The sequence below is a fragment of the Armigeres subalbatus genome, chromosome 1 (assembly GCF_024139115.2).
Source record: "Armigeres subalbatus isolate Guangzhou_Male chromosome 1, GZ_Asu_2, whole genome shotgun sequence".
Taxonomy (NCBI): domain Eukaryota; kingdom Metazoa; phylum Arthropoda; class Insecta; order Diptera; family Culicidae; genus Armigeres; species Armigeres subalbatus.
The window spans coordinates 221,091,628-221,117,514 of NC_085139.1; the positions used below are offsets into that span (position 1 = coordinate 221,091,628).

A 25,887-nucleotide genomic window follows, 5' to 3' on the forward strand; every position below is an offset into this window, starting at 1 on the left:
TTGATGATCTCTTTTACGTGTGATACGGACATTCCGAAGGGCCTTTAGTTGCTACTCACATCCGTGAGAAAAGGTTACGGCAATAATTTCATGTTCAGAGTACGACAAGGAAATTAAAAAAATAGCCTATTCTAGTATGTATTACATAAATTAACCACTTTAACCGATGTTCCGGTAGTCACTCCGACCTCCGGTAGTCACTTTGGTAAATAAGAACGGGTCACGACATTCCTTCGTATCTTGCTCAGAGCTCGATAATAGAAAGATTTTTTTAAAAGTTCGATAATGAAAAGCTTTAGAAAAAACCGTGCTCTTTTATGATAAGTTTCATGCATTGACCATTTTTACGGGCGTTCTGGATCTTCTGGAGCACTTCCGGTGGCCACCCAGATCAACCAAAATAGGTCACCACAATCATTTGCTACTCAAAGTACTATGAGGAAAGGTTTTGGAAAAAAAACGCACTCTTCTATGATGTATTTCATGAATTGACCACTTTACGGACGTCCCGGATCTTCTGAAGGACCTTCGGCCATACAGGTCCATCCAAATGGGTCACCACAATCATTTGTTACTTATAGTTCGATAATGAAAAGCTTTGGAAAAAAAACCGCGCTATTATATGATAAGTTTCATTAATTGACCATTTTTACGGATGTTCCGGATCTTCCGGAAAACTCCGGTGGCCACCCAGTTCCACCAAAATGAGTAACCACAATCATTTGTTACTCAAATTACGATAATCAAAAGTTTTGTGAAAACTGCATTCTTCTAGGATGAGTTCCATGAATTGACCACTTCACCGAATGTTCCGGATCCTCTGGAGGACCTCCGGTGGCCACGCAGGTCCATCACAATGGGTCACCACAATCATTTGTTACTCAGCGTTCGATAATTAAAAGCTTTGAAAAAAAACCGCGCTCTTCTAGGATGAGTTCAATGAATTGACCACTTCTACTGATGTTCCGGATCTTCCGGAGGGACACCGGACCGTGAAATAACCAGGAATTGTGTTGATCCATGGAAATGGACAATGGCTACATTCTAATAGAATTATTGCTACGCAAATTAATGAGCATTTCCAAAATCACCCTTCGAGAGGCAAGAAATCACGCCAAAAATTGACCTAAGAATCTATGTTCCTTCAACATCGATTCCTGGGAACCAGAATGGCCAAAGTGCAAAAATCTGTCCGTAACGACATCCGTGGAATCCATACCTTCAATTTGATTCCAAAAGATTGAGAATCGGTTCGAAAATGAACTTTTGGGAGCGAATTCAATTTGGGGTCATTTTTGACCCGCTAATGCACAATGTGTAACTTTTTTTTAATGCACTAGGAAGGTTAAAAATGCTAGAAAAAAAATCATCGTTTTGAGTGCCAAACCTCACATAAATCATGTCTCGCTTCCAAAGAAGACTTTGATTAACACACCGATGGATAAAAGCATACGCTACGCATTTTTCGGATGTTAAGATTATTAAGAAACATAGCGGTTGATTTGCATTTCGTATTTATTAGACCGGCTTCATTTGATTACAAAACGTCATCCAGGGACTTTAACATGATTCGATGACAAATTTATATTGTTGAAGTAAACAAACAAAGTACATCTTTTCGGAAAATTTAGTAAGTAATAATCAAATGAAATGAAGATTAACATAAGGAAGATCATACTCACTGACGGAGCCAGATGTGGGCCCCACTTGTTGCAAGCACGCTGTAGTTCTCAAAGACAGTGCTCCTGCGCCAAGTGGTGCTCTATCAAAAAACAATAACTGACGCCGCCAGTGGTCATACTTCACTGCTAGATGAATGTGAACTTCACTGTTTCTATTGAATGCTCTTGCAGACAAAATGACAAAAATGATTGACATATTTAATGATTGACATACTTTTGGCCACGCTTTTACACTGCGTACTCCTATATGGTCGTTGGATATCAGAACAGAAATGTATATTTTTTCAAACAAACTTGTAATCAATAATCCAGAATGTTATGAAATGCGAGGAAACAGGTCATTTTGCGAAAGACTGCACGCAAAGACCCAAGTGCATGCTTTGCTCACCAGATGGCGGTAATAACCATCAGACGGGTGGTGGCTACAAATGTCCTGCATATAAGAGGGCGATTGCAGGCCAGCGTTAGTGGAGATAATTAGGATTAATCTGAATCACTGCGAAACCGCACAGGGCAGTCAACAACAGAGCCGTATCAAGTTCTCCCTGATAACGACAACTGGGTGGCTGCTAGAAAGGGATTGGCTGCAATACAAGCTATGGGCAGATTTCCTATCCAAGAAGTAGTGGAGAGTTTATGTGAAGGATTCATGATCGCCAAAATCAACGAAGTACACGAAGAGTACACCCATCGCGATCACCATGCGATTCGCTATTCTATTGGTCAACGAAAGCCTTCAACAAGGACCTCTGTTGAGGCACTTCGACCGGACAACACTTTCGAGAACCCTGATGCAGTCGAACTGATAAGAAGGATGATACCGGCTTGTGATGCCGAAATTCCGCGAAAACTGGAGCCTAGGAGCAATCGGCGTCCAGCCTACTGGTGGAACGAGAGGCTCAGTGCACTACGCGCTGCTTGTCTCAGATCAGGTGGTGGAAACAGAGAGCGAAATTGAAACGGTTAATCACGATTAGCCATTCAGATTGCTACAAAGAGCTATGCCAAGAAGCAGGCGCCAATGCCTGGGGTGACGCGTACCGGGTTGTAATGGCGAAGATCATAGTCCCGTCGACGCCAGCTGAAATGTGCCCAGCAATGCTGAAGGAAATCGTGGAGGGTCTCTTATCGAAACACGATCCGACTACGTGGCTGCCGATAACGTACGGCGAAGAAGAAGTGGAAGCAATTTCCGAGGTTCGGCAAGTGTTCTATGACGAGCTGGTAGAAGGTCCGAAGTGCCTGAAAACGAAAAAAGCCCCCGGTCCAGATGGAATACCAAACGAAGCCTCATGAGTGCCTGTTCGAGGGTAACTTTCCACAAATGTGGAAGACCCAGAAGCTGGAACTGCTGCCATAATCAGGGACACCGCTGGGAAATTGATTAGTGGGGGCAATAGGATATGGGAGAATGGTCTTTAACGCACTCGCAGAGTAAAATGGCTCCACCAAAAATGTGTTAAAAAATCTTTTTTACTACATTTTTTGGGAAAATTTCAATTAATATTCAAAATTATTATCACAGCTGTAACGAAGAGATTGAAACATTTCTTAGTTTTTAATATAATTGGATGATTGGCCGTTTTTTTATTCTTGCTCGGTCGAAGGATGATGGCTTAAAAACGCCAAAAAAAGTAGCTGCTCATGCCATGCCAGAGTTTCCAATTTTAATACGTTATAAACTCAAAAAGGGCTTGTTATTTTGAGTATCAGATTAGTATGATTTGTTTGTAGTCAGGTGTTGTGAATTGTGTGATTGAGTGAATTTTCAGAAGTGTCAGTTTCCACTTTTCTATGTAGTCATAGTGTTGTCTACAGTTAGTACACCCGATCAAAAGTTTGTCCTTCCATTAGGGCAAGCCGTCTGAAGTCAAGACCTTACATGTGGCCATAATGTTGAGGTCCATTCCACAAAAGAAAGCTCTGAAAATACATTTACTATTGGAAGAATCTAGTGTTAATTAGAACATATTTGAGGTTATGGCTTTCAGTCTTCTTATGCTCAAAAACGGGTTTTACGTTTTTATCCGACGTTTCGGTTACATATATTGTATCAGAATAGAAGTGGCGCTAAAAAGTACTACACGATAGTTCCTGGTGCCCGGATAAATTCAAATTTCGCAGCCCCTACCGAAAAATAGAGGGGGCGATTTAACATAAAGTTGTGACAAAACGTTCTATGCTAAGACAATGTAACAATAAAACGGGACTTAGTTAACTCCTTGATAAAGGTACAATATATGTAACCGAAACGTCGGATAAAAACGTAAAACCCGTTTTTGAGCATAAGAAGACTGAAAGCCATAACCTCAAATATCACCATCATAGTCGATCTCTCCTAGAAAGGTTATTAGAACGGTAGTCTATTTTGATTTTCTGTTCCACGGTCCGGTGATCTTCCGTGGCTTCATAGTTTTTTTTTTGCGATAGAAAATTTGCTTCCAACTACTATGCTTCCATTGGAGGCTGCAAAGTTTACGCATCGTTAGTCGTTGTCATTCGATATGGTGTGCACACTATTTGGCCCAATCATTGAACCTGAGCGAGCATTTCACATTTCGCAGTGGGCAACAATCGTTCCGTTTTGATTTATAATCAGCACATTAATTAGTTAGAAGGTTCTTAGAATTCGGAATCGAGCTGCGCTTCCAGATAAGCGCCAATATATCCAATTAATTTTATTATAAAAATTATATGAAACAGTTTATCTCGCAAATTGACTTATACTTTGAACACTATGATTCAAAATACGAACAGCATATTAAGCGATTCAATTTTGATTTCAATGCCTCAATTTTCCTTTTGCAAAAATACGAAAGCATTTCAATCGGAGTCATTGATCAATTATTCTACACGATAAATACAGGGGATGTCCAAAATAACTGGGATAGGCAAATTTTGGGCATAATTAGATGGGTTGTAACTATGTCAATTATTATCCGATTTGGACCATTCAGGAATGCCTGAACTAGAAAATTAATGTAGTTTCACCATATGATGATGGTACTGACCGTGGCCATCGGATACCGGAGATATTCCGGGTTTTTCGAAGGTAGGTTCAGAACCGTAAATTTGTGGTGGGTATTAGGATAAGTTGTGGTTAAAAACAGAATAATATTAGTAACCACAAATAAAGTAGGGCTCTTTCTGATTGGAACCATATGTTGAAATTCGAAATCGGACCAGAATCAAGTGAGATATGGCCATTTGTTTAGAATCGGTGCCAAAAGGGAGTTTTAAAAGGGACCAGGCCACAAATTCATTTGAATCCAGCTTTTTGACCGATCTTCCATTATAATTACATTCCAGAAGTGTTCTGTCACGTTAAGAATGAAAAACCAATCAAAAAGACGGATTCTGAAGTCGCTGGGGTGCCCCCGGGGAACTCGTAGAGGGGACACTTCACTTTTGGCACCAAAGCTAGCCATTCGACGGTTCGTTTTTCATGGTTTTCTATCAGGAAGCGAGGTATGAATATAAAATGGACCATTGACGGCTCTGACCGCTTCCGGGACCTACGGATTGTCCCCGGGGAACCTGTAGAAGGGGACATTTCAGTTTTGGCACCAAAGCTAGTCATTCGACGGTTCGTTTTTCATGGTTTTCTATCAGGAAGTGAGGTATGAGTATAAAATGGACCATTGACGGCTTTGACCGCTTCCGGGACCTACGGATTGTCCCCGGGGAACCCGTAGAGGGGACATTTCCGTTTTGGCACCAAAGCTAGTCATTCGACGGTTCGTTTTTCATGGTTTCTATCAGGACGTGAGGTATGTTATACTCATAGGAAGTGAGGTATGAGTATAAAATGGACCATTGACGGCTGTGACCGCTCCCGGGACCTACAGATTTGCCCCCGGGGAACCTGTCGAAGAGGACATTTCAGTTTTGGCACCAAAGCTAGTCATTCGACGGTTCGTTTTTCATGGTTTCTATCAGGAAGTGAGGTATGAGTATAAAATGGACCATTGACGCCTTTGACCACTTCCGGGACCTACGGATTGTCCCCGGGGAACCCGTAGAGGGGACATTTCAGTTTTAGCACCAAAGCTAGTCATTCGACGGTTCGTTTTTCATGGTTTTCTATCAGAAAGCGAGGTATGAGTATAAAATGGACAATCGACGGCTTTGACCGCTTCCGGGACCTACGGATTGTCTCCGGGGAACCCGTAGAATGGGACATTTCAGTTTTAGCACCAAACCTAGTCATTCAACGGTTCGTTCTTTATGGTTTTCGATCAGGAAGCGAGCTATGATTATAAAATTAACCATTGATGACTCTGACCGCTTCCGGGACCTACGGATTGCCCCCCGGGGAACCTGCAGAAGGGGACATTTCAGTTTTAGCACTAAAGCTAGTCATTCGACGACTCGTTCCTCATGGTTTTCGATCGGGAAGCGAGGTATGAATATAAAATTGACCAATGACGATTCTGACCGCTTCCGGGACCTCTGGATTACCAGGAGAACCTTTAAAAAGGGTCTTTCCGGATTTAGCGTCAAAACTAGTCAAACGATGGATCTTTTCAAATAGTTTTCTATCAGGAAGCGAGGTAAGATTATAAAATGAATTATTAACAACTTTGTCCGCTTTCAGGACTTACGGATTGTTTCCGGGGAACCTGTAGAAGGGGGCATTTCACATTATGCGCCTGAGTCAAGGGACATTTCAGTTTTAGTGCAAAAAGAAGTCATTCGACGTCTAGAAGTCATTCGAAAACCATAAAAAACGAACCGTCGAATGGCTAGCTTTGGTACCAAACCTGAAATGTCCTCTTCTACGGTTTCCCCGGGGACAATCCGTAGATCCCGGAAGCGGTCAAAGCCGTCAATGGTTCATTTTATATTCATACCTCGCTTCCTGATAGAAAACCATGAAAAATGAACCGTCGAATGACTAGCTTTGGTGCCAAAACTGAAATGTCCCCTCTACGGGTTCCAAATGTGCCAAAACTGGAATGTCCCCTTCCAAGGATGTTAACGATCATTCAGTAATTTGCGTTCGATCATTTAGTAGTTTGTCAATAACACATTCCAGAAGCTGAATTTCAAAATATGTTGTATGGTGGACTTCTAGTACCAAGGTTTTTCTACAACTCTGCCTAATGGTTCGTTGTTTGAATTCCACTAGTAACGAAGTTATACCCGAGTAGACGAAAATAGCTCATTAATATCAAATGTTGATAAGATAGCAAAATGAGATATTGACATGATTGATATAAGAGATAAGGGATCAGACGACAATATCAATATTTTGCACTAAAATATCATGAGGAGATCAAGTTGTGCTATTTGTAATAAGTGATCAATATCATGTGCCATTAGTTTGTTCTTATCCATAGCATATCTTGATGTTCAAATGATATTTCGGTGCAAATTTTTGATATTGTTGCCAGTTCTTTTATCTCTTATATCAATCAAAACCATAACATGTTTAGATATTCTGTTCATGACTTCTGCCCGGGTAGCTATAGTTTCAGTAACTTAGACTAAATGATAACAAAATTACAATCATTTAGTTTAAGTTACTGAAACTAGCGCTCTAACTCCGTTATTAGTTGAATTATAATAACGAACCATTAGGCAAAGTTGTAGAAAAACCTTGGTACTAGAAGTCCACCATACAACATATTTTGAAATTCAGCTTCTGGAATGTGTTATTGACAAACTACTAAATGATCAAACGCAAATTACTGAATGATCGTTAACATCCTTGTCCCCTTCTACAGTTTCCCCGGGGACAGTCCGTAGATCCCGGAAGCGGTCAAAGGCGTCAATGGTCCATTTTATACTCATACCTCACTTCCTGATAGAAAACCATGAATAACGAATCGTCGAATGACTAGTTTTGGTGCCAAAACTGAAATGTCCCCTCTACGGGTTCCCCGGGAACAATCCGTAGGTCCCGGAAGCGGTCAAAGCCGTAAATGGTCCATTTTATATTCATACCTAACTTCCTGATAGAAAACCATGAAAAACGAACCGTCGAATGGCTAGCTTTGGTGCCAAAACTGGAATGTCCCCTTCTACAGGTTCCCCGGGGACAATGCGTAGATCCCGCAAGCGGTCAGAGCCGTCAATGGTCCATTTTATATTCATACCTCGCTTCCTGATAGAAAACCATGAAAAACGAACCGTCGAATGGCTAGCTTTGGTGCCAAAACTGAAGTGTCCCCTCTACGGGCTCCCCGGGGACAATCCGTAGGTCCCGGAAGCAGTCAAAGGCATTAATTGTCCATTTTATACTCATACCTCCCTTTCTGATAGAAAACCATGAAAAACGAACCGTCGAATGGCAAGCTTTGGTGCCAAAACTGGAATGTCCTCTTCTACAGGTTCCCCGGGGACAATCCGTAGATCCCGGAAGCGGTCAGAGCCGTCAATGGTCCATTTTATATTCATACCTCGCTTCCTGATAGAAAACCATGAAAAACGAACCGTCGAATGACTAGTTTTGGTGCCAAAACTGAAGTGTCCCCTCTACGGGTTCCCCGGGGGCACCCCAGCGACTTCAGAATCCGTCTTTTTGATTGGTTTTTCATTCTTAACGTGACAGAACACTTCTGGAATGTAATTATAATGGAAGATCGGTCAAAAAGCTGGATTCAAATGAATTTGTGGCAGGGTCCCTTTTAAAACTCCCTTCTGGCACCGATTCTAAACAAATGGCCATATCTCACTTGATTCTGGTCCGATTTCGAATTTCAACATATGGTTCCAATCAGAAAGAGCCCTACTTTATTTGTGGTTACTAATATTATTCTGTTTTCAACCACAACTTATCCTAATACCCACCACAAATTTACGGTTCTGAACCTACCTTCGAAAAACCCGGAATATCTCCGGTATCTGATGGCCACGGTCAGTACCATCAACATATGGTGAAACTACATTAATTTTTTAGTTCAGCCATTCCTGAATTGTCCAAATCGGATAATAATTGACATAGTTACAACCCATCTAATTATGCCCAAAATTTGCCTATACCAGGTATTTTGGACATACCCTGTACCTGTATTGCATTTACTTATTTTACATCGTACCCTTAAACATGACGTGATCGAATATCATTGTGAAGGTTTCAGTCCTTTACGTGTTTGATGGAAACCGGGAGAAAATCTAATATCGTAAAGCACCACGTAAAAGGTCACGGGGAATTCATCATCATACATGATCAATACTGCGATTAACCTATGCGACGATTAACTATACCGTAATTGAGCTAAATCCGTACATATTGTATACTTGTAATAATCTCTCAAATCTAATGTAAATAACACGTCTAATATTCGTTCGGGATGTAACAATATAGGTAATAAACCATAATCTTTCTCTATGGTTTATTACCTCCATTGATGTATTTTGCCTTGCAACAAAATGACAACTTTCGTGATCATTTTCCATGGCTGTCAAAGACGTGTAAAAATTATCCGTATTACGATTAGCACGTTCTATCAAAGTATCCACAGCCAGAATATACCACGTGGTGGCCACGTGGTTTACAAAAACTTCAAAGTAGCTTTTTTTCTGGATATAATATTCTTTTTTACTATCTGGTGCGTATTTTTCGTTGCGACTAAAAATAAGTGGAGGAGTACATTTTTTTATGAGCGGTACAATATCACTTTCACGACACAAACGGTACGACCTTGATCAAATATTGAAAAAAAAAAATCAATACCCACGGAATGAAAATTGAACGAAACTCACCTGGAGTAGCAGTCCATGGAGCTTAAATTCGTTGTTGAATTCCGATTATTGAACGCTTTTTACGTAAAATAGGTATAGACACTTTTGACTTTTCAAAAGATATATTTGAAATATGTTTGTTTATAAGTAATTTTTGATTCAAGGCCTACTTTCCATTTCAATTGTCCGCCAAAAATTAAAAATCGGATAAAAATTGATTACATTGAATCTCATTCAATTTAGTCATTCAACATGGACAGTGGACGGATTTCGGCCCCACACGGTAATGGATGTAAAATGTAAACCGACGACATTAGCGTTCCGCTGAGAATGCGGCGAACAATGCATTAATCACGAGATACTTTTCTGCGCACCTGGGATGAGACAATCTATCTAACTATGTCTCAGTCTCTCAGGTAACGCTCAATGGCGTTCATTTTGAAAGTAAATATTACTCGCCTGACTGGATTACCAGGTTAATTATAGAGGGAAATCCTCCCCGAAGTCTAGCTAGCCAGTGACGAATGATGATGATGACCAGACGGATACGTGCGTGCGTGCGCTAATTCCGGAGTTTTGTGCGGTGCGTCACTCTGAAACGCAACGCAACATTTGATCGCGCTGGAGATGCATTTAACGAGCAATTAATGACAGGACAAATTGTCCGTCGAGGTCGCAGTAACTTTTCCATATTATTGCACAACTCGTACGGTAATTAAGATGCGGTTCAAGCGGTGCTGAAATTAGTTTTCCCTCATATATATTCTGTCCTGTCAAATACATATTCTAATTTATCAGGAGAGTATTTTCATTTGGATGATGGCATTAATTTCCGTTTCCCAGGAACTAATCAAAAAGATTCATGGTCAGATTTGCAGTCTTCTGAAAAACACGAGGTCGAAATGAATGAGACATTAGTCGCCCGATAAATGATGTAACAGTTTATTGAATGGAAGTGTGCTCATCCCACCTGCAACCCCATCCACAAACCGTTTAATACCCATTTATTGTGCAATCATCGATGGAAACTAACCATCCGCGTTGTCGTCGCCGTTTGTTCGGTTAGTTCTCACTTTCCGCGAACCCAAAACGCCCACATGTCATTTGTATGGCCATTGTGATTCATACGGCGTGGCGTCGTCGATCGATCGCCGTGAGTCGGACCCCCAGGTTTAAATGCGGAATTGAACGGCTTCAAAAACGAGTTTTAGGCGTCATCATCAGACAGACATAGACATGTAATCGATTACGCCGGATGATGAGGGTCAATTTTAGGCGAGTGCACTTGAGCAGTTTCAGCAAATTAGGTAAAGTATGTTTACATGCAGCTAATTTTCGGGTACTTTTCGTGGCAAAGCGAGCGAACGGGGAAGAGTACTCACATTATTATGGATAATTAGCCACCATTGCGTGATGTCTGGTGTGACGAATGGTAGTTGTAATGTAATAGGTACTATTCAATGGGAGTGAATAGTGTATAATTTTATTAATTACGAACCCGGCGGTTACACGATTTTACTCGATTGTTAGTTTTGTCTCGGTTATGAGCTATGGGCATTGACCTACATATCAACTGTGAGGCATTTCGATCGTATATTTCGGTATATTTAAGAAAAATAGAAAAATCCCTGATTAATCCACCTAGCGGTGATGGTGCCTTTCTCGTGTAAATAAAAAGTTATATTTTGTCCATAACTTCCGAGCCTATGGTCCGATCTAGCCAATTTACGATAGAAAACAATGGGATATAATGCTGCGTCGAATGCAACTTGTTGCAAGTAAATCGGTTGGAGATAAGTGAAAAATGTATGACAATTTTTTACTCGATTTTTCTAAAAAATAGGTGGTATTTTGGCCATAACTTCCGAGCCCATGATCCGATCTGCCCAATTTTCAATAGGAAACAATGGGACGGAATTCTGCGTCGAATGCAACTCGGTTAAGGATAAATGGCTGAAAAATTAGTTACACTTTTGCCACATTTTTTGAGTGGGTGCGCGCACACACACACACAGGGCTGCGAAATGGTGAGTTGACGTCTGGGAAGGAGCGACCTATACAGCTCTGATCCTCACAAGTTCCAATCTCACGCTTCCACGGGTCTTCCGATGACAATCGACCGCCTGCTAAGGGTTTTATACTTGTAGAAACGATACCACTGAGGTATCGATACTTTTACTTTGAAGTAGTATCGTATAAAAGTATCGATACTTCTAAATATCGAATTAAAAGTATCGATACCTACTCGTATCATATGAGTACTCATATATTTGAAGTAAAATTCGAAAACGATTGTCAAGTAGTTATTCATGATATATGCTGAATGGAACATTTCATTACTTTTTGTTCTTTGGTGTTCTTTTGTTGTTCGTCACTTATCTCGAGAGTTTATTAAAAGCTGTTGAACTTTATTTCACGTGAAACTCTTAATATGTAAACCAATTGCATCTTTTGATCATTAAATGCATTTTTCTGTATTTTTAATTCATGTTCCTAAAGATGCGAATCTCTCTGATGCTTCTTCAATGGGATAGGACCTTTGCAGCACAGCTTCAAATATTAGTTCAAAGCCGAGATTAACCGAGACCTTTAAGCCATTTACTATCGAGTTTGCGGAAATTTCAAACCAATATAGGATTGAGTAATGTGACCAGTTATTTCTTGGATAAATCGTGAACAATTTTTGCATTATTTCTTTTTAAAGCTTTATATATTGAGCAATATTGTTATGAGTAATTATTTTAGTAATTATAATAATTTATTCAAAATTTAATCAAATCGTTTCAAATGAATTTTGTGTTCTGTCAATATTCAACCAGTATGATGCCAACTAATCGAATTCTTAGAAACGATTATTTTGAGTTTTCTTAATATTTTCAAAATAAATGTTTTTCAATCTTCTCGTGGCCATGCAATTTGCGGCGCCGGTCGTCTGAGCGTATGATATAGTATGTGTATGTATCAAGTGCTTCAGGCGTTTTCCTGATTTTAAAGATTTTTTAGATCTTTACAGATCTATGGATGCTTAAGATTTTACACATTTTCTGATATCCAGATTTTCAGATCCTAGAAGTGACTTAGAGCCTTCCGATTCAGATCATAGTCATGACCTAAACTTTTCAGAATATTTTGACATATTTTTAATTCCGTACATCATACTAATTTTCAATATTCCCACTTTCTCCAGACCCTTAAGGTTATTCAAATGCTTTTAAATTCCTAGGATTTTCTACGGCTTCCATAGTCTCTCGAATTAACTGTCTGGGACTGTCCCGCATAATACGAGACGTATGGTCACTTAAGGATTGAGGATAGGCCATATTTACATTCCTCAATTTTAAGTGAATCATTAGAAATCTATTAGATAAATCTTAGTATACTTTTATAAATTACACTAATAATATTACGCAATTAGCCCAAGTAAGTGTTGAACGGCAAAAATGAATCCTTTTTATTTGAATTAAATACTAAAACATAGAAAATTATTTCGAAGAAAATACGAATATTTCTATTAAGGTTTATTGAATTTAATAGACTTTAAATCGAGTACTCGATTGATTCAAGTACTTCTATTCGATACTTACTTGGTATCGGATATCAAAGTATCGATTCCAAAAGTACTTGGTATAGAATCGAGTATTTACTCGTATTGACTAGTATCGATTCATCCCTAGCTGGTAGTGCAGCCTGGGCACTGTTGTCCTTCTGACATCAGCTAGAGTGAGGGGTTGCGACTAAGAGGACCATCATCCCTAACCCCTAATCCCAAGGCGTTAAGCGACCCGTGCCGAGGGGATGCATGGTTAGGGGGGGTGAAATAATGAGCTAGGCCTTTAACGGAGCCTGTGGGGTACCTGGGCACCCTCCACAATAATTGTCCCTTACCGCGTCATGCTGGGCTCTGACGTGGTGGACCTCTTTTCCCGAGCAACTCGTGGGATCAAAATGGAAAACCAAGTCAATTCTTCAATTAGTGATAGTAGTGTAGGCGACAACCCCTTCGTAAGAGGTGGGAGGTCAGAAGCAATAGTCGGCAGCTCGGTGTGCAGCGCTAGCGTGGGTCACTTAACCTTCTCCCCGGCTACGCCGGTAGTAGTTATGGACGGCCCATGGCTTGTGAGGGCGATCAACCTCAAAAGCGATGGGCTTTCGGCCTTTGAGGTGGCGACGGAACAGCTGGACGCCATCATCGATTTTGCGTCATCGAAGCATAATATCAGTAAGGACCTCTGAAACTCTGCTGAAACTTCGAAAGTCGATGTTGGACGCCAAGCTGGAGAGGGCGGTCGGGACGGCCAAGTGCAAACCCGTGAAATCCGCGGAGTCGAGGTCTACCCAGACTGAGGCCCAAGGATTCGCGGATTCGGGCAAGGTCGAATCGACCGAGGGCGTGCCAGCGAAGACGGTGGTGCCAAAGTCTACCCAGACTGAGGCTCAAGTATTCGCGGGCACGTCGGGGGTGACTGCTCCAACGGAGCAGACACAAAAACAGGGGAGACAGTCTCCAGGGGATGAGCTCCCTGGGGGCCGCTCCAAAACGCGGAGGGTTACTACCCCGAACAAGGGTAGTGGGGCTGGGAAGCTGAACCCCGGCCAGGTACCTCCAAAACCGGGGGAGGAAGGACCTGGAAAGGTCCATCGACCCAGGAAAGACGGTGGTAAGGGGTTACGCCAGGCTGAGAGCTCTCAGCCGCACCATACCAGGGAAATAGAGGAGGATGACGCCTCCTGGACCTTGGTCAAGAACAAGAGGGTAGGCGCCAATTGCTCCAGGGGCGATGCCCTAGTTACGACGGAGGTGAATCTAAGGGTTAAAGACCTGGACGAGATCACCGAAGTCGACAGTGTGAAGTGGAAACGCCCACCGCAGCCGTTAGGCTACGAAAAGGTCCGGTAGGGACGCAGGTAGCATTAGTTCGGCTATCTGCAGCGGACGCCTCCAAGGTAGTCAAGTTAGGGAGCGTCAAGGTGGTATGGTCGGTGTGCCCTGTGGACATATACGAGCAACCCGAAGTTTACTCCAAGTGCCTGGAACCGGGACACAAGCAATGGGAGCGGAGTCTTCTTCTGCAGCTGCTATGCGCCTCCTCGATGGTCGATCGAGCAGTTCGGTCGAGTGCTAGATTGTTTGACGGCTAACTTGATGGGGCGTAGGCCGGTGGTGATAGCGGGGGACTTCAACGCTTGGGCCGTGGAATGGGGAAGCCGTTCCACGAATCAACGGGGGTAGATCCTGCTGGAATCACTGGCCATGTTGGATGTGGGCTTGGCCATTATCGGTACCAAAAGTACCTACAGCTGGAACGGGCCGAGTCGATTATTGACGTTACGTTCTGGAACCCTGGCCAAACGATTAGTTCAAACTGGAGGGTAGATGATGGCTACACTCACAGCGACCACCTGACGGTTCGCTACAGTATCGACTATACGACTAGCATTCAGTGGACGGAAGAAGGGGCGAGGCCTCGTATGTGGAAGACATCGTACTTCGACGACGAGGTATTTAAGGAAGCGCTCCGTCGCGAGCACAATACTCTCGCGTGCATGCGATGCCACCATGCCTAGGAAAGTCCACCCTAAGAATGGGAGGCCACCGGCTTACTGGTGGACTCAAGCAATTGCGAACCTGCGCCGCGCCTGCCTACGGGCAAGGAGGCGAATGCAGCGAGCACGCACAGAAGAGGAGCGTGTTGAACCACGGGTCTCGTTCGTGGCTGCTAGAGCCGCTCTGAAGACTGAGATTAGATCAAGCAAAAAAGCCTGTTTCGAGGGCCTGTGTCAAAGTGCCAACGCGAATCCATGACGCCTATAGGGTCGTAATGGTCAAGACACGTGGGGCGATGTCCTCTACAGAGCGGTCTCCAGAGATGCTGGAGTGGATCATCGCGGGGCTCTTCCCACGTCACGACCCAAGCCCCTGGCCTCCCTTTGTGGAGCTGCCAGGGGCCAGGGTGGCCGACGAGGGAAGAGTAACTGTGGCGGAACTTGCGGGGATTGCACAGTCCCTTGGTGTATGTAAGGCGCCAGTACCGGATGGTATTCCGAACCTGGCCATCAAAGCGGCCATTGCTGAGGTTCCCGAGATGTTCAGATCTGTCATGCAGAGATGCCTGGACGAGGGAGTCTTTCCTGAAGCATGGAAAAGGCAGAGCTTGGTCCTATTGCCAAAGGCGGGAAAACCATCGGGGGATCCGTCGGCATATAGACCAATATGCCTGCTTGATACGGCGGGGAAGGTGCTCGAGAAGATCTTCCTCAACAGGTTGTTGAAACGCACGGAGGGTGTGGATGGTCTATCGAGTAACCAGTTTGGCTTCCGCAAGGGTAAGTCGACCGTAGACGCTATCTTGTCGGTTACCAAATCCGCGGAGATAGCTATCCAGCCAGAGGAGGGGAGTTCGCTATTGTGCAGTAGTGACTCTCGACGTGAGAAATGCATTCAATAGTGTCAGTTGGGCAGCTATTGCAGATGCGCTCCTGCGTCTTGGAATTCCCGCGTACCTGTACAAGATTCTCGGAAGCTACTTCCAGAATCGAGTACTGATATACGACACGGAGGCGGGTCGGAAGTGCGTTGACATAACCTCAGGGGTTCCGCAAGGTTCCATACTGGGTCCGGTGTTATGGAACGTCATGTACGACGGTGTCTTGAGGTTGAAGTTCTCGGTGGGCGTGGTAATCGTCGGCTTCGTTGACGATATTACGCTGGAGGTCTACGGCGAATCGATCGAAGAGGTTGTAAGAAACTCCTGTAGCATCCTTACGCCCGTGGAGCGGACGTTCAAACGTCCCACACTAGCTCACCTTGTAAGGGGGGGGGGTTATCTCAGGGTCGGACTACTACACCTGCTTAGGGGGCACACGATCAACGTCACTGAAGCGGACAACCACAAAGAGCCAGAAAATCTCATGCACGTCAAGGCTAGTGGTTTAATAAATGAAATTACCAAGAGAAATACATTTTACTGTTTTGCCTTTCTCGTACAACAAAGTTGTACCAGAAGGCTATAATTTCACTCCAAAAGTGTGTATGTGTGTAGCCCATAAATATTTTTTTTGTTAAACGCGTTTCATATAGAAGGGCTTGACATATTCGAGTGCAACTGGTTTCATTCGACGGAACAAATTTCCTAGTTGGACACTATTGTTTTTATTTTTTAATAAATCAAGCAGTTTGGATTATATTTTTATTTTTTAATCAACAAAAACACGAATGCACATTGAATCATTAATCATTTTAGCCGTGGCGCAACCCAGGGTAACCCACGGTAAGTAATTTTTAAGCAACGTACTAGAATTGAACCAAATCTTTTCATTTGCTTAGGTTAATGTTAGTTCATAGTTAGTTTCGTTGCGGCCGTTTGTAGTTTGGAGGAGATCTCATGACTTACATTTCTTGACAGGTGCTCGCCGGGTAAGGGGGTTTGGGTTCCTCTGGTTCAGGCATTCCGTTCCACGAAGGTTCTGGTCTGCACCCGATCGGCTTGACTGTAGAACTTGGTAGCTTGCGTAAGCTCCTAGCCAGGAACGATGTGTCCTATCCGGCGAAGTCGTGTGGCGGTTTTCCGACGTCTTGCTCAACCGTGACCTTCCAGTCGTAGGCCAAGAGGAGGGCCGACGGTATTCCGTCGCGTTGAACGTGACCAGCCAGATGGACACGTGGTCGTGGGTGTGTAGGTCACTCGGGGTGGGGTTTGCTTTCTCTAGCCGAGAGAATGACCAAGGGTTGTCACTGCGCCGGTTCTCGACCACCTACCGTCACCGCACCAACCGAGAAAAATGGGACCTTGGAGAGTACTAGGCTCCTGGGGGTCGAAACGGGTTGCTTGGAGGTTTTCGTGTGGGTGAGCGCGTGTCACCGTCGGCAAAGGGGATTGGCGTTTACTCCGCAAGGAACAGATTGTGGTTTTCGCAGCGCCAACCGAAAAAACGATGGCATAGAGCCGCGGAAGCGAGAGGTCACGATTTGTGGGCTGGTTCTCCTCCCGTTGGAGTGATCGCACTTGTCGTCAGTTCCCTAGGGCACTCGGTGCCGTAGGCACAGACTGAAAACCACGCGAATGGGCACGGCGTCTTCGCAGCACAAAGCTAACTCGCGATTACCGGGAACACCAACGTTTTTTCGCTGAGGACACTTGCTGTCAGGCTTCTCTTTTGGGTTGCACTCGGAGCCGCGATTCCTGGGGAAACTTTCCTTACTCCTTTTTCCAAAAAAACGTCCTTCCTCTTAAACGGTCAAACCCAAAAAGCCTCGTTCTCTTCCGCCTTTTAGTTTTCCTCTCCTTCTCCTCTTTTTCCTCGCCCCGGATATCTCGCTGACGTCTCAAGTTCGCCCGCTGGATCAGGGCTGCGGTAGCGTTAGTCGTTTACACTCTGAAGACGGAATACACAGATAGTCGGCAATTTACCTATGTGTTCCGCGTTTGGGTACTTCATGCATAGTCTCACATCCGGGGATTTTAGTATTTAAAAAAAAAACTAAGATACGTCAGTGGGCTTATTGTTGGCTTATTCGGTAACAAGGTGGAGTTGACTGCAGCCCACTCGATCGCAATTGTGGAGGAGTGGATGAGTTCCAGGAAGTTAGAACTGGCTCACCACAAGACTGAGGTGGTTGTTGTTAACAACCGAAAGTCGGAGCAACAAGCGGTGATAATGGCAGGCAACTACGCGGTCACCTCTGAACGCTCCATCAAACTCTTGGGGGTAATGATCGACGATAAGCTCACCTTTGGTAGCCACGTCAATTACGCCTGCAAGCGTGCCTCCACAGCTATAGTGGCATTGTCCCGGATGATGTCCAATAGCTCTGCGATTTATGCCAGCAAGCGCAAGCTTCTGGCTAGCGTAGCTCTGTCCATACTGAGGTATGGGGGCCAGCTTGGGGCACGGCCTTGCGTATTAACTGCTACAGAACGAAGTTAGAAAGTACGTATAGGCTCATGTGCCTAAGAGTTGCGAGCGCGTACCGTGTCGTACGAAGCACTTTGCGCCATCATCGGTATGATGCCTATTGACATCGTTATCGATGAAGACATAGAGTGCTTCGAAATGCGCGGCACGAGAGGCATCCGTAGGACTGTCAGGTTGGCCTCAATCGTCAAATGGCAGCGTTCGTGGGACAGTTCCACTAAGGGTAGATGGACACATAGGTTGATACCGGAGATAGGTACGTGGGTCAAGAGGCGCCATGGGGAAATCACTTTCCACCTGACCCAGGTCCTTACAGGCCATGGTTGCTTCAGACAGTACCTACACCGGTTCGGATACTCGGCCTCGCCCGAGTGTCCGGTGTGCGCAGGTTTAGAGGAAATGGCGGAATACGTGTTGTTCGTGTGCCCGCGTTTTCGCACAATGCGTGACCACATGTGGTCTGGACACTACCCCGGACAACCTAGTCCGGAGGATGTGTAAAGATCAAGTTGGCTGGAACGCCGTTTTATCTAATCGTCTCGGAGCTACACAGAAGGTGGCGCGTGGACTCGAGGAATGGAATAGTTCAGGCGCAAATAAGAGGTGGTCCAAGGGTTCGGAGTCGGCTTCATGGGACAGACCGGTGCCCTGTGGTCGAACTCGATCCTTTTATCGAAAAAGTGGCCGCGCGAAGAACAACATGGTATCGTCGCTTTCGCGGCGTCGGTCAACCGGGCGGGTTCCGAGCCCGAGGACGGAGCCTCGTCAAGGCTGGGGCATCCGTAGGCACCGCGTCGGCAAGTCCCTCGGTTTGTTGGCGAATAGGCCCTATCGCAGAAAGGTCAATTTGGGGTGCACGCGGCATCATCATTCTTGATACCAGTCGTGCAGAGGGAAGCAGGCGCGAAGTCGACCCTTCCCACCTTCCGAGGACATAGGGCGTGGTAAGGCCACCTGGAAAGCCGGCAATGCGCTGGCACGATACCATGGTGTTCTTCTAAAAAAAGCGAGTAACGATGTTCGATGCTGCAATGACACGCAGCTAACCTCGAGGGTGCGTTGTGCACTGGCCCCCCTTTGAAGCATTACTTTCTGGTTGTACGAAGGGACGATGGGCTTGGCGACAATGGAAACGATTTAGCGGGTCGGGGATGTAGTCCTGCCTGCCTCGTTTGCTGTTGGAGGTGGCCCCTATCCCCGGACTTCCTGGACAATCCAGGATGTCAGTTGAGCAGATTCCCCCTCCATTGCTTAGGAAGAAAAAAAACACATACACACACACACACACACACACAAAATACGCCTAAAAAATACTAATCTTACGGGCATTTATCCTTAACCGATTTATTGCAACAAGTTTCATTCGATGGTTCTGTACCATTGCTTTGTACAGACAATGATCTAGATTGCACCACAATCTTAAAAATTAAAGCCAAAATATTACTTTTCAAACTTCAAACTGCGTTTTAGAAACTCACTCATTTTTTGAGCATGATAAAATAGAGATCAGAGTAGGCGGAATATTTTTACGAATATTTAAAAAAAATGAATTCGCTACTAGTAAAATCTAAATAGATTATCAAATGTTATCGACAAACACAGATTGAAGATTTTCTCAAGTCACGCTCCCTTAACAGATGAGTGTTCCATTAAGGAGTGGCATAGCAACTTCAATGTTCATGGAAATTTAGTGAGCCTTTTCCAATTACGTTAACTTATCTTAAAATTTTCGAGTAATATTATTCATAACTCTTGTTGAAATATAATTCTGTGGATATAGTTAAAATCTTGAATTATAATTCCCACTGTGACTTGTTCAGTATTCATATTGATAGCCACCGAAAATTTACAAAAAAAAAAAAACAAATGTCGGCTCCTTGGATGATAGAATTTTAAAACCGATTGTAGGAAAATTGGACATAAAACAGTGTAAGGAATTCTTAATAGAATTTTTTAGAAACAATTTAGAGTGTGAGTCGTAAAAGATGACAAGCTCTGCTTGAAACAGAGCGGCTCAAAATATTGACGGTTTCGAATGCTGAGCACCACTACTCTAGTCTCTCAGCTCTAGTCTATCGAGTTCGCATCATTATCAGATAGCCAGTAAATGGCGCAAATGTAAAACTGCTTATATTCAAGCCAATAGTGGATGCAAAGCACAGGTGTTATGCAAGATCTGCCCTTGAGAGATTATGGATGAGCCCGCGAGGTATGATGCATGAAGCATGGACCAATGACGAAGATGGAAAAGTAAAGTCATGAAAGTAACAATACTTGAAATTTCAAGGCCAAATGATACTCATCTTACAAGACAAGTGTGAAATATAAAATGCTTATTTATCGACACCATAAGTGAACGTTCGAATCATATTTACTGAGGTAACTTTTTTCCCATCTGTTTTGATTTCCATGTTCGCCGTTTGATCGATCACCGCGCGCTTCCTAATGATAGGGCCTCCAAAACACGTGCAAATCTTGACGGCGGCAGCGGTCGAGAAGAGGCACCAGGAAAAGAAGAAAAAAGTCACACCGGACAGCGAGCGAGTTACTGCTAGCGGCCATCACAATGTCTCTGCTGCGGTGGGGTACTTCCAAAAACCTGACCCGGTTCCTGCTGATCCTGCTGAGCGGGGTGCTAACGCTGCTGACGACGGCCAAGGCGAAACCGACCCTCAGCTTCGAGCTGTCGAAGATCCCCGGCTTCACACAGATCGTGGAACGAAGGCTGCAGGATGCGATGAAGAGTTATAGGTGAGTTATCTCTATTTAGAATTATGCAGCTTGTTGTTAACTTGGGAAGCAAATGGAAAATCATCCACCCGTATTCGCCTTTATCCCATAACCCCTCAGTTTTTTTGCCGACCTCACGGAGTTGTTGCTCACGAAAAACACATCACCTGTAGTGTAGACCATGGGCAACAACAGTTGTTACTATCCTCAATCGCGCTGTGTCATAAATCGTGAGGTTGTAAAAAAAGTCATAAACGAAATCACCGCAGGGCATCACCGGAAGAGCTCAGCAGCTTCCTGAAAACTGCAAAGTTCAAACATCGCGTAAAAAGTACCGCCTAATGGGCTGGTTTTTGTTCGAGTTCATTTGCGAAAAGATCGCGCACAGTTAGGTGTTTTAAGGTGATTGTTTGCCGACTACATTTATTTGTGTTTTTTCGAACATCTATCCAGCGATCCTATCGATGGGTAGGAGTACTACATTAGCTGTTCTGCGAGTGAGTGAACGATTTCAAGTTCGCTTAATTGAACTATCTTCTACGGTTTCCCTTGAAATTGTGAGTGGGAAAGCAACCGACCATTGTGGCGGCCGTCTATTCTTACAACCTTGCCCATAACCAAGTTCGCGGACTTCTCCTTTCACGTGGTTGATGGCCCATGAGAGCATGCAAAATGAGGAAAAACAACGGCAAACAAAACCGAAAGTGGTAATAGGTGGCGAAAACTATCGGAACAAATGCAGTTGGTGGCGAAATGGTAAATTTGTTACCGCGGCGCTGAGAGCATCCGCAAAATGAAAAGTTGAACGATGCAAAAACAATGCGGCAGAAATTCAATGCATATAAAGTGTGAAACAATGCACTGCAGAAGTGGTTTTCCTGATTGCTGTTACGGTTTGCTTAGTTGGCTGTTCAGATTACTTGAATAATTAAAGAAAGTAAGCTCTATGATATGGATCAAAAGGACAAACTATAGTGTAATTATCTTAAAATAGGTGCCTTAGGGTGGTACAAAATTCAAGTTGGAAGCCGTATAACGACGGAACAACTTTGTATCATCATTTGATTACAGTGTTTACACTTAACATTATTCGATTTATAAACCGGTATTACGTCACCGACTCCTCATCCATGGTTTGTTTTTTGTTTATTATACGAACCAATGCAAGCGTTGACTTCCTTCAAACTTTTCTTATGGCCTACTATTTTTGTAAAGTAATACTTATTCGCCTTATGTCAAAAGATAGCTAGTAAAGCTATTATTGAGAAAACTATAAAATAGCATGGCACTTAAAGGTGGTTAAAAAACTGATATTGCTCCACAATGCTCATTTGATTCTGTCTTATATTCGTGTCCTCTGGAGGTTTGAGCTGATTTGGATAAAACTGACACTAGCCATGGCACAAGTTTGAATAAATATCCCGAGCAAAGGCAAATAACTTAAATGATATCAAACTGATAACGGGATTAGTTATCCTTATTATCATCTTGATATTTAGTTAACAAAATGTATTATCAATACAAATTTGGTATTTTCTTCTATATTTTGCGTCGTTAAGATATCGGGCTAAGCATTCTATTCTTTCAAACATATTTTACAGCGCATAAAAAATTCTACTCATCCGCTTATTTTTCCGCGCAACCAAAAATAAGCGCCTAATAGTCGCCTAAGAAAAACATACCTGTAGCAAAAAAGCTACTTGGTTAATTTTGAAAATTTGACCGCCACGTGGTGGTTTGTAGCGATGAATGCCAGATCTGTAGAAGCCTTGAAAAGTGATCATGAAGGATGTCATTTTGTTGCAAGGCACAATACTAACTTCTGCTAAATGTACCCGGCCTATGCTTATGAATAGTGTGACAAGAGCTGTTTCCAAACACTGAACTGAAATTTTCGTCTAAGCAGACTGTGATTTTCCTCGTTACTAACGATATCTACTGATTCATTTATTTCTCTGTCAACAAAGGAATTTCCACAAAAGTTGAAATTTTCCTATTTGTTTTATACTATGCTTATTTTTTTTACTTTCATTTCAGGTGTCGTTGAATAATGAAATATGTATCTGAGAAGCAAGCGTTGTAGTTTAATAAGTACTTGAAAATGGCCTTGCAGCTCCCGGAACATATGATCCATGCCCTTGTGCTTATTCAGGAACTGTGAATAGTATTGACTAACCGCAATATAATTCATCTTGGGATCCACAGTGCTTATGTATATGGGGAGCGGAAAATTTAACTGGAAGTGTCGGATAATCAAGACATTTCAACGATCTGGTGTGTTGTGGAGAAAACAATCATGCTCACACTTTAGTCGATTTAGCAATGTGCTCAACCAAAGACTAACTGCTCAACTATTGACAGTTTAAACCTAGGTTTGAACGCAAACGAGCAAACCTCCAATAGTCGATGTTGAAAGGACGGTCGACTCATGGGAATATCGACATGTGAAATTCGGAGACGAGCCAGCCTCGGGCTGAAAGTCTCTTTAATAAAGACACAAAAAAAAAAAAAAAAGGCATGTGAAATAGAAAATCCTTTAGAAGGTGTTTGAATGGACCATCATAGTAGCCCAAAAAATATGTTTAACTAGTCGACCCGGCAGACATTGTAAGCGAAAATGCGCGTTGTGGACTAGGTACCCATACGAAATTTTCATACGAATCCTAATCCATGGCCCGGGCTCCCATTTAATTTTTTCACGGATTTATTCTTCCTGGGATCAGCAGTGTTTATGTTTATGAAAATGAATATGAAAACATGAAACGTTTCACTGTGAAATGCAAGGTTGTGGTTTAGTTTGAATAAAACCTATAACCGAAATCGATTTACAGCATGGTGCTGCTAGCAACCTAGTGATTGATTATATAAGAGAGAAAAACTAACCTAAAGCCTATTATTTAATTGGTCACAACTAAAAACAAAATGTATTCAATAAAAGGACGATGAACCGTATTTATCCTAATTGATTGCCGATTCGCTATTTTGAATTAAATTCATTTCGGTTATTATTTTTGTTATGTTGACTTGTAATTCAACCAGAATGATAACAATTCTAGTTATCAATCTAACTGGATAATTAGGTTTGTTATTAATAAGTTATTCTGCTTTGCACTAGTCCAGCCAACTGTTATTTACATAAATGGTTATGGCATCATGGTTTGATTATAGTCTTCAGTAAATGCAAGATCGTAGAAAGCGTAGTGCTCTTCTCTCCTGCTCCTCAAGAAAGCGTAATTGGGTGAGTGCCTAGAGATGACGCCGTACAATCATTCGATTCGAGTTCGAATCCGGTTCAGTTATCAATAAGTTTGATAACCGGATAATAGAATTTGTTATCAATTAGTTATTCATTTTTGCTCGGGATTAGTGCAAACTAAGTGCAGGAGTTAATCTTTTCACCTCATACTTTATTACTACTCCTTATCACTACTTTCTTCTAAAACACCACCATTTTCCATAAATTTGCGAAATACCTGATTTTTCCATACATTTTATCGTCTTCCAACTACCATTCTTCCATGTGTTCATGGTGAAAATTGTAAAAATTTCAAAACACAGTGTAGCAGGTTTAACAAAACAGATAGAAACGCCGATATCGCCACTCAGTGACGAGTATCGTAAACATGGTGCAGTCAGTTCCTCATTGGTATGAACTAGCCTTGTATAAGTGGCTTAGCTTAGCTTCCCTCTTCAGTCTGATGTAGGCTTCCTCCATCTTCTCAAAGTTACGTGTCATAATATCTATGTCGTTGGCGAAGCCAAATAGCTGGACGGACTTATTGAAAATTCTACCACTCGTGTTAATTCCTACTCTTCGTATTACCCCTTCCAAAGCGATGTTGAATAGCAGACACGAAAGACCATCACCTTGCCGTAACCCTCTGCGGGTTTCGAAGGGACTGAAGAATGCCTTTGAAACTCGAACTACGCACATCACCCGATCCATCGTCGCTTTGATCAACCGTGTCAGTTTATCCGGAAAACCGTGTTCGTGTATTAGCTGCCATAGCTGGTCCCGATCGATTGTATCATATGCGGCTTTGAAGTCGATGAATAGATGATGTGTGGGCATTTCTGCAGTACTTGGCGAATGGCGAACACCTGGTCCGTGGTGGAGCGTTCGCCCATAAAACCCGCCTGGTACTGCCCCACGAACTCCCTTGCAATTGGTGCTAGACAACGGCATAAAATTTGGGAGAGTACCTTGTAGGCGGCGTTCAGCAATGTGTTTGCGCGGTAGTTGCTACAATCCAGCTTATTACCCTTTTTGTAGATGGGACACACGACACCTTCCATCCACTCCTGCGGCAAAACTTCTTCTTCCCAAATCTTGGTAATGACCCAGTGCAGCGCTCTTGCCAGTGCCTCACCACCGTGTTTAAATAGCTCTCCTGGTAGTTGGTTAACCCCAGGGGCTTTGTTGTTCTCCAGCCGGCCAATCTCCTCCTGGATTTCCTGGAGATCCGGAGCCAGTAAAACTATGTCCTGCGCGCGTTCTCCCAGGTCCATCACTATACCGCCATCTTCGTCTGCCACATCGCCATTCAGGTGTTCTTCGTAGTGCTGCCGCCACCTTTGGATCACCTCACCCTCGTTTGTAAGAAAGTTCCCGTTTATGTCTTTACATATATCAGGCTGTGGCACGTGGCCCTTACGTGAACGGTTTAACTTCTCATAGAACTTTCATGTGTTATTAGCGCGGTACAGTTGCTCAGTCTCTTCACGGTCTCGATCTTCCTGCTGGCGCTTTTTCCTCCGGAAAATCGAGTTTTGTCTGCTCCGCGCCCGTTTGTATCGTGCCTTGTTCGCCCTCGTGCGGTGTTGCACTTATCTCGTCCATGCTGCATTCTTCTCTTCTACTAACTGCTCACAT

General features: G+C 43.3%; 1 protein-coding gene across 1 annotated transcript in view; it reads left to right on the forward strand.

Moving 5' to 3' along the window:
- The window catches only part of LOC134205790 (uncharacterized), a 105,783-nt gene that overhangs the window by 37,511 nt on the left and 42,385 nt on the right, over positions 1-25,887 (forward strand). Inside the window, exon 2 of the mRNA XM_062681383.1 lies at positions 20,737-21,035. Within this exon, the coding sequence (XP_062537367.1) occupies positions 20,851-21,035 (185 nt within the window). The 5' untranslated portion in view covers positions 20,737-20,850. The remainder of the gene's footprint in view (positions 1-20,736; positions 21,036-25,887) is intronic.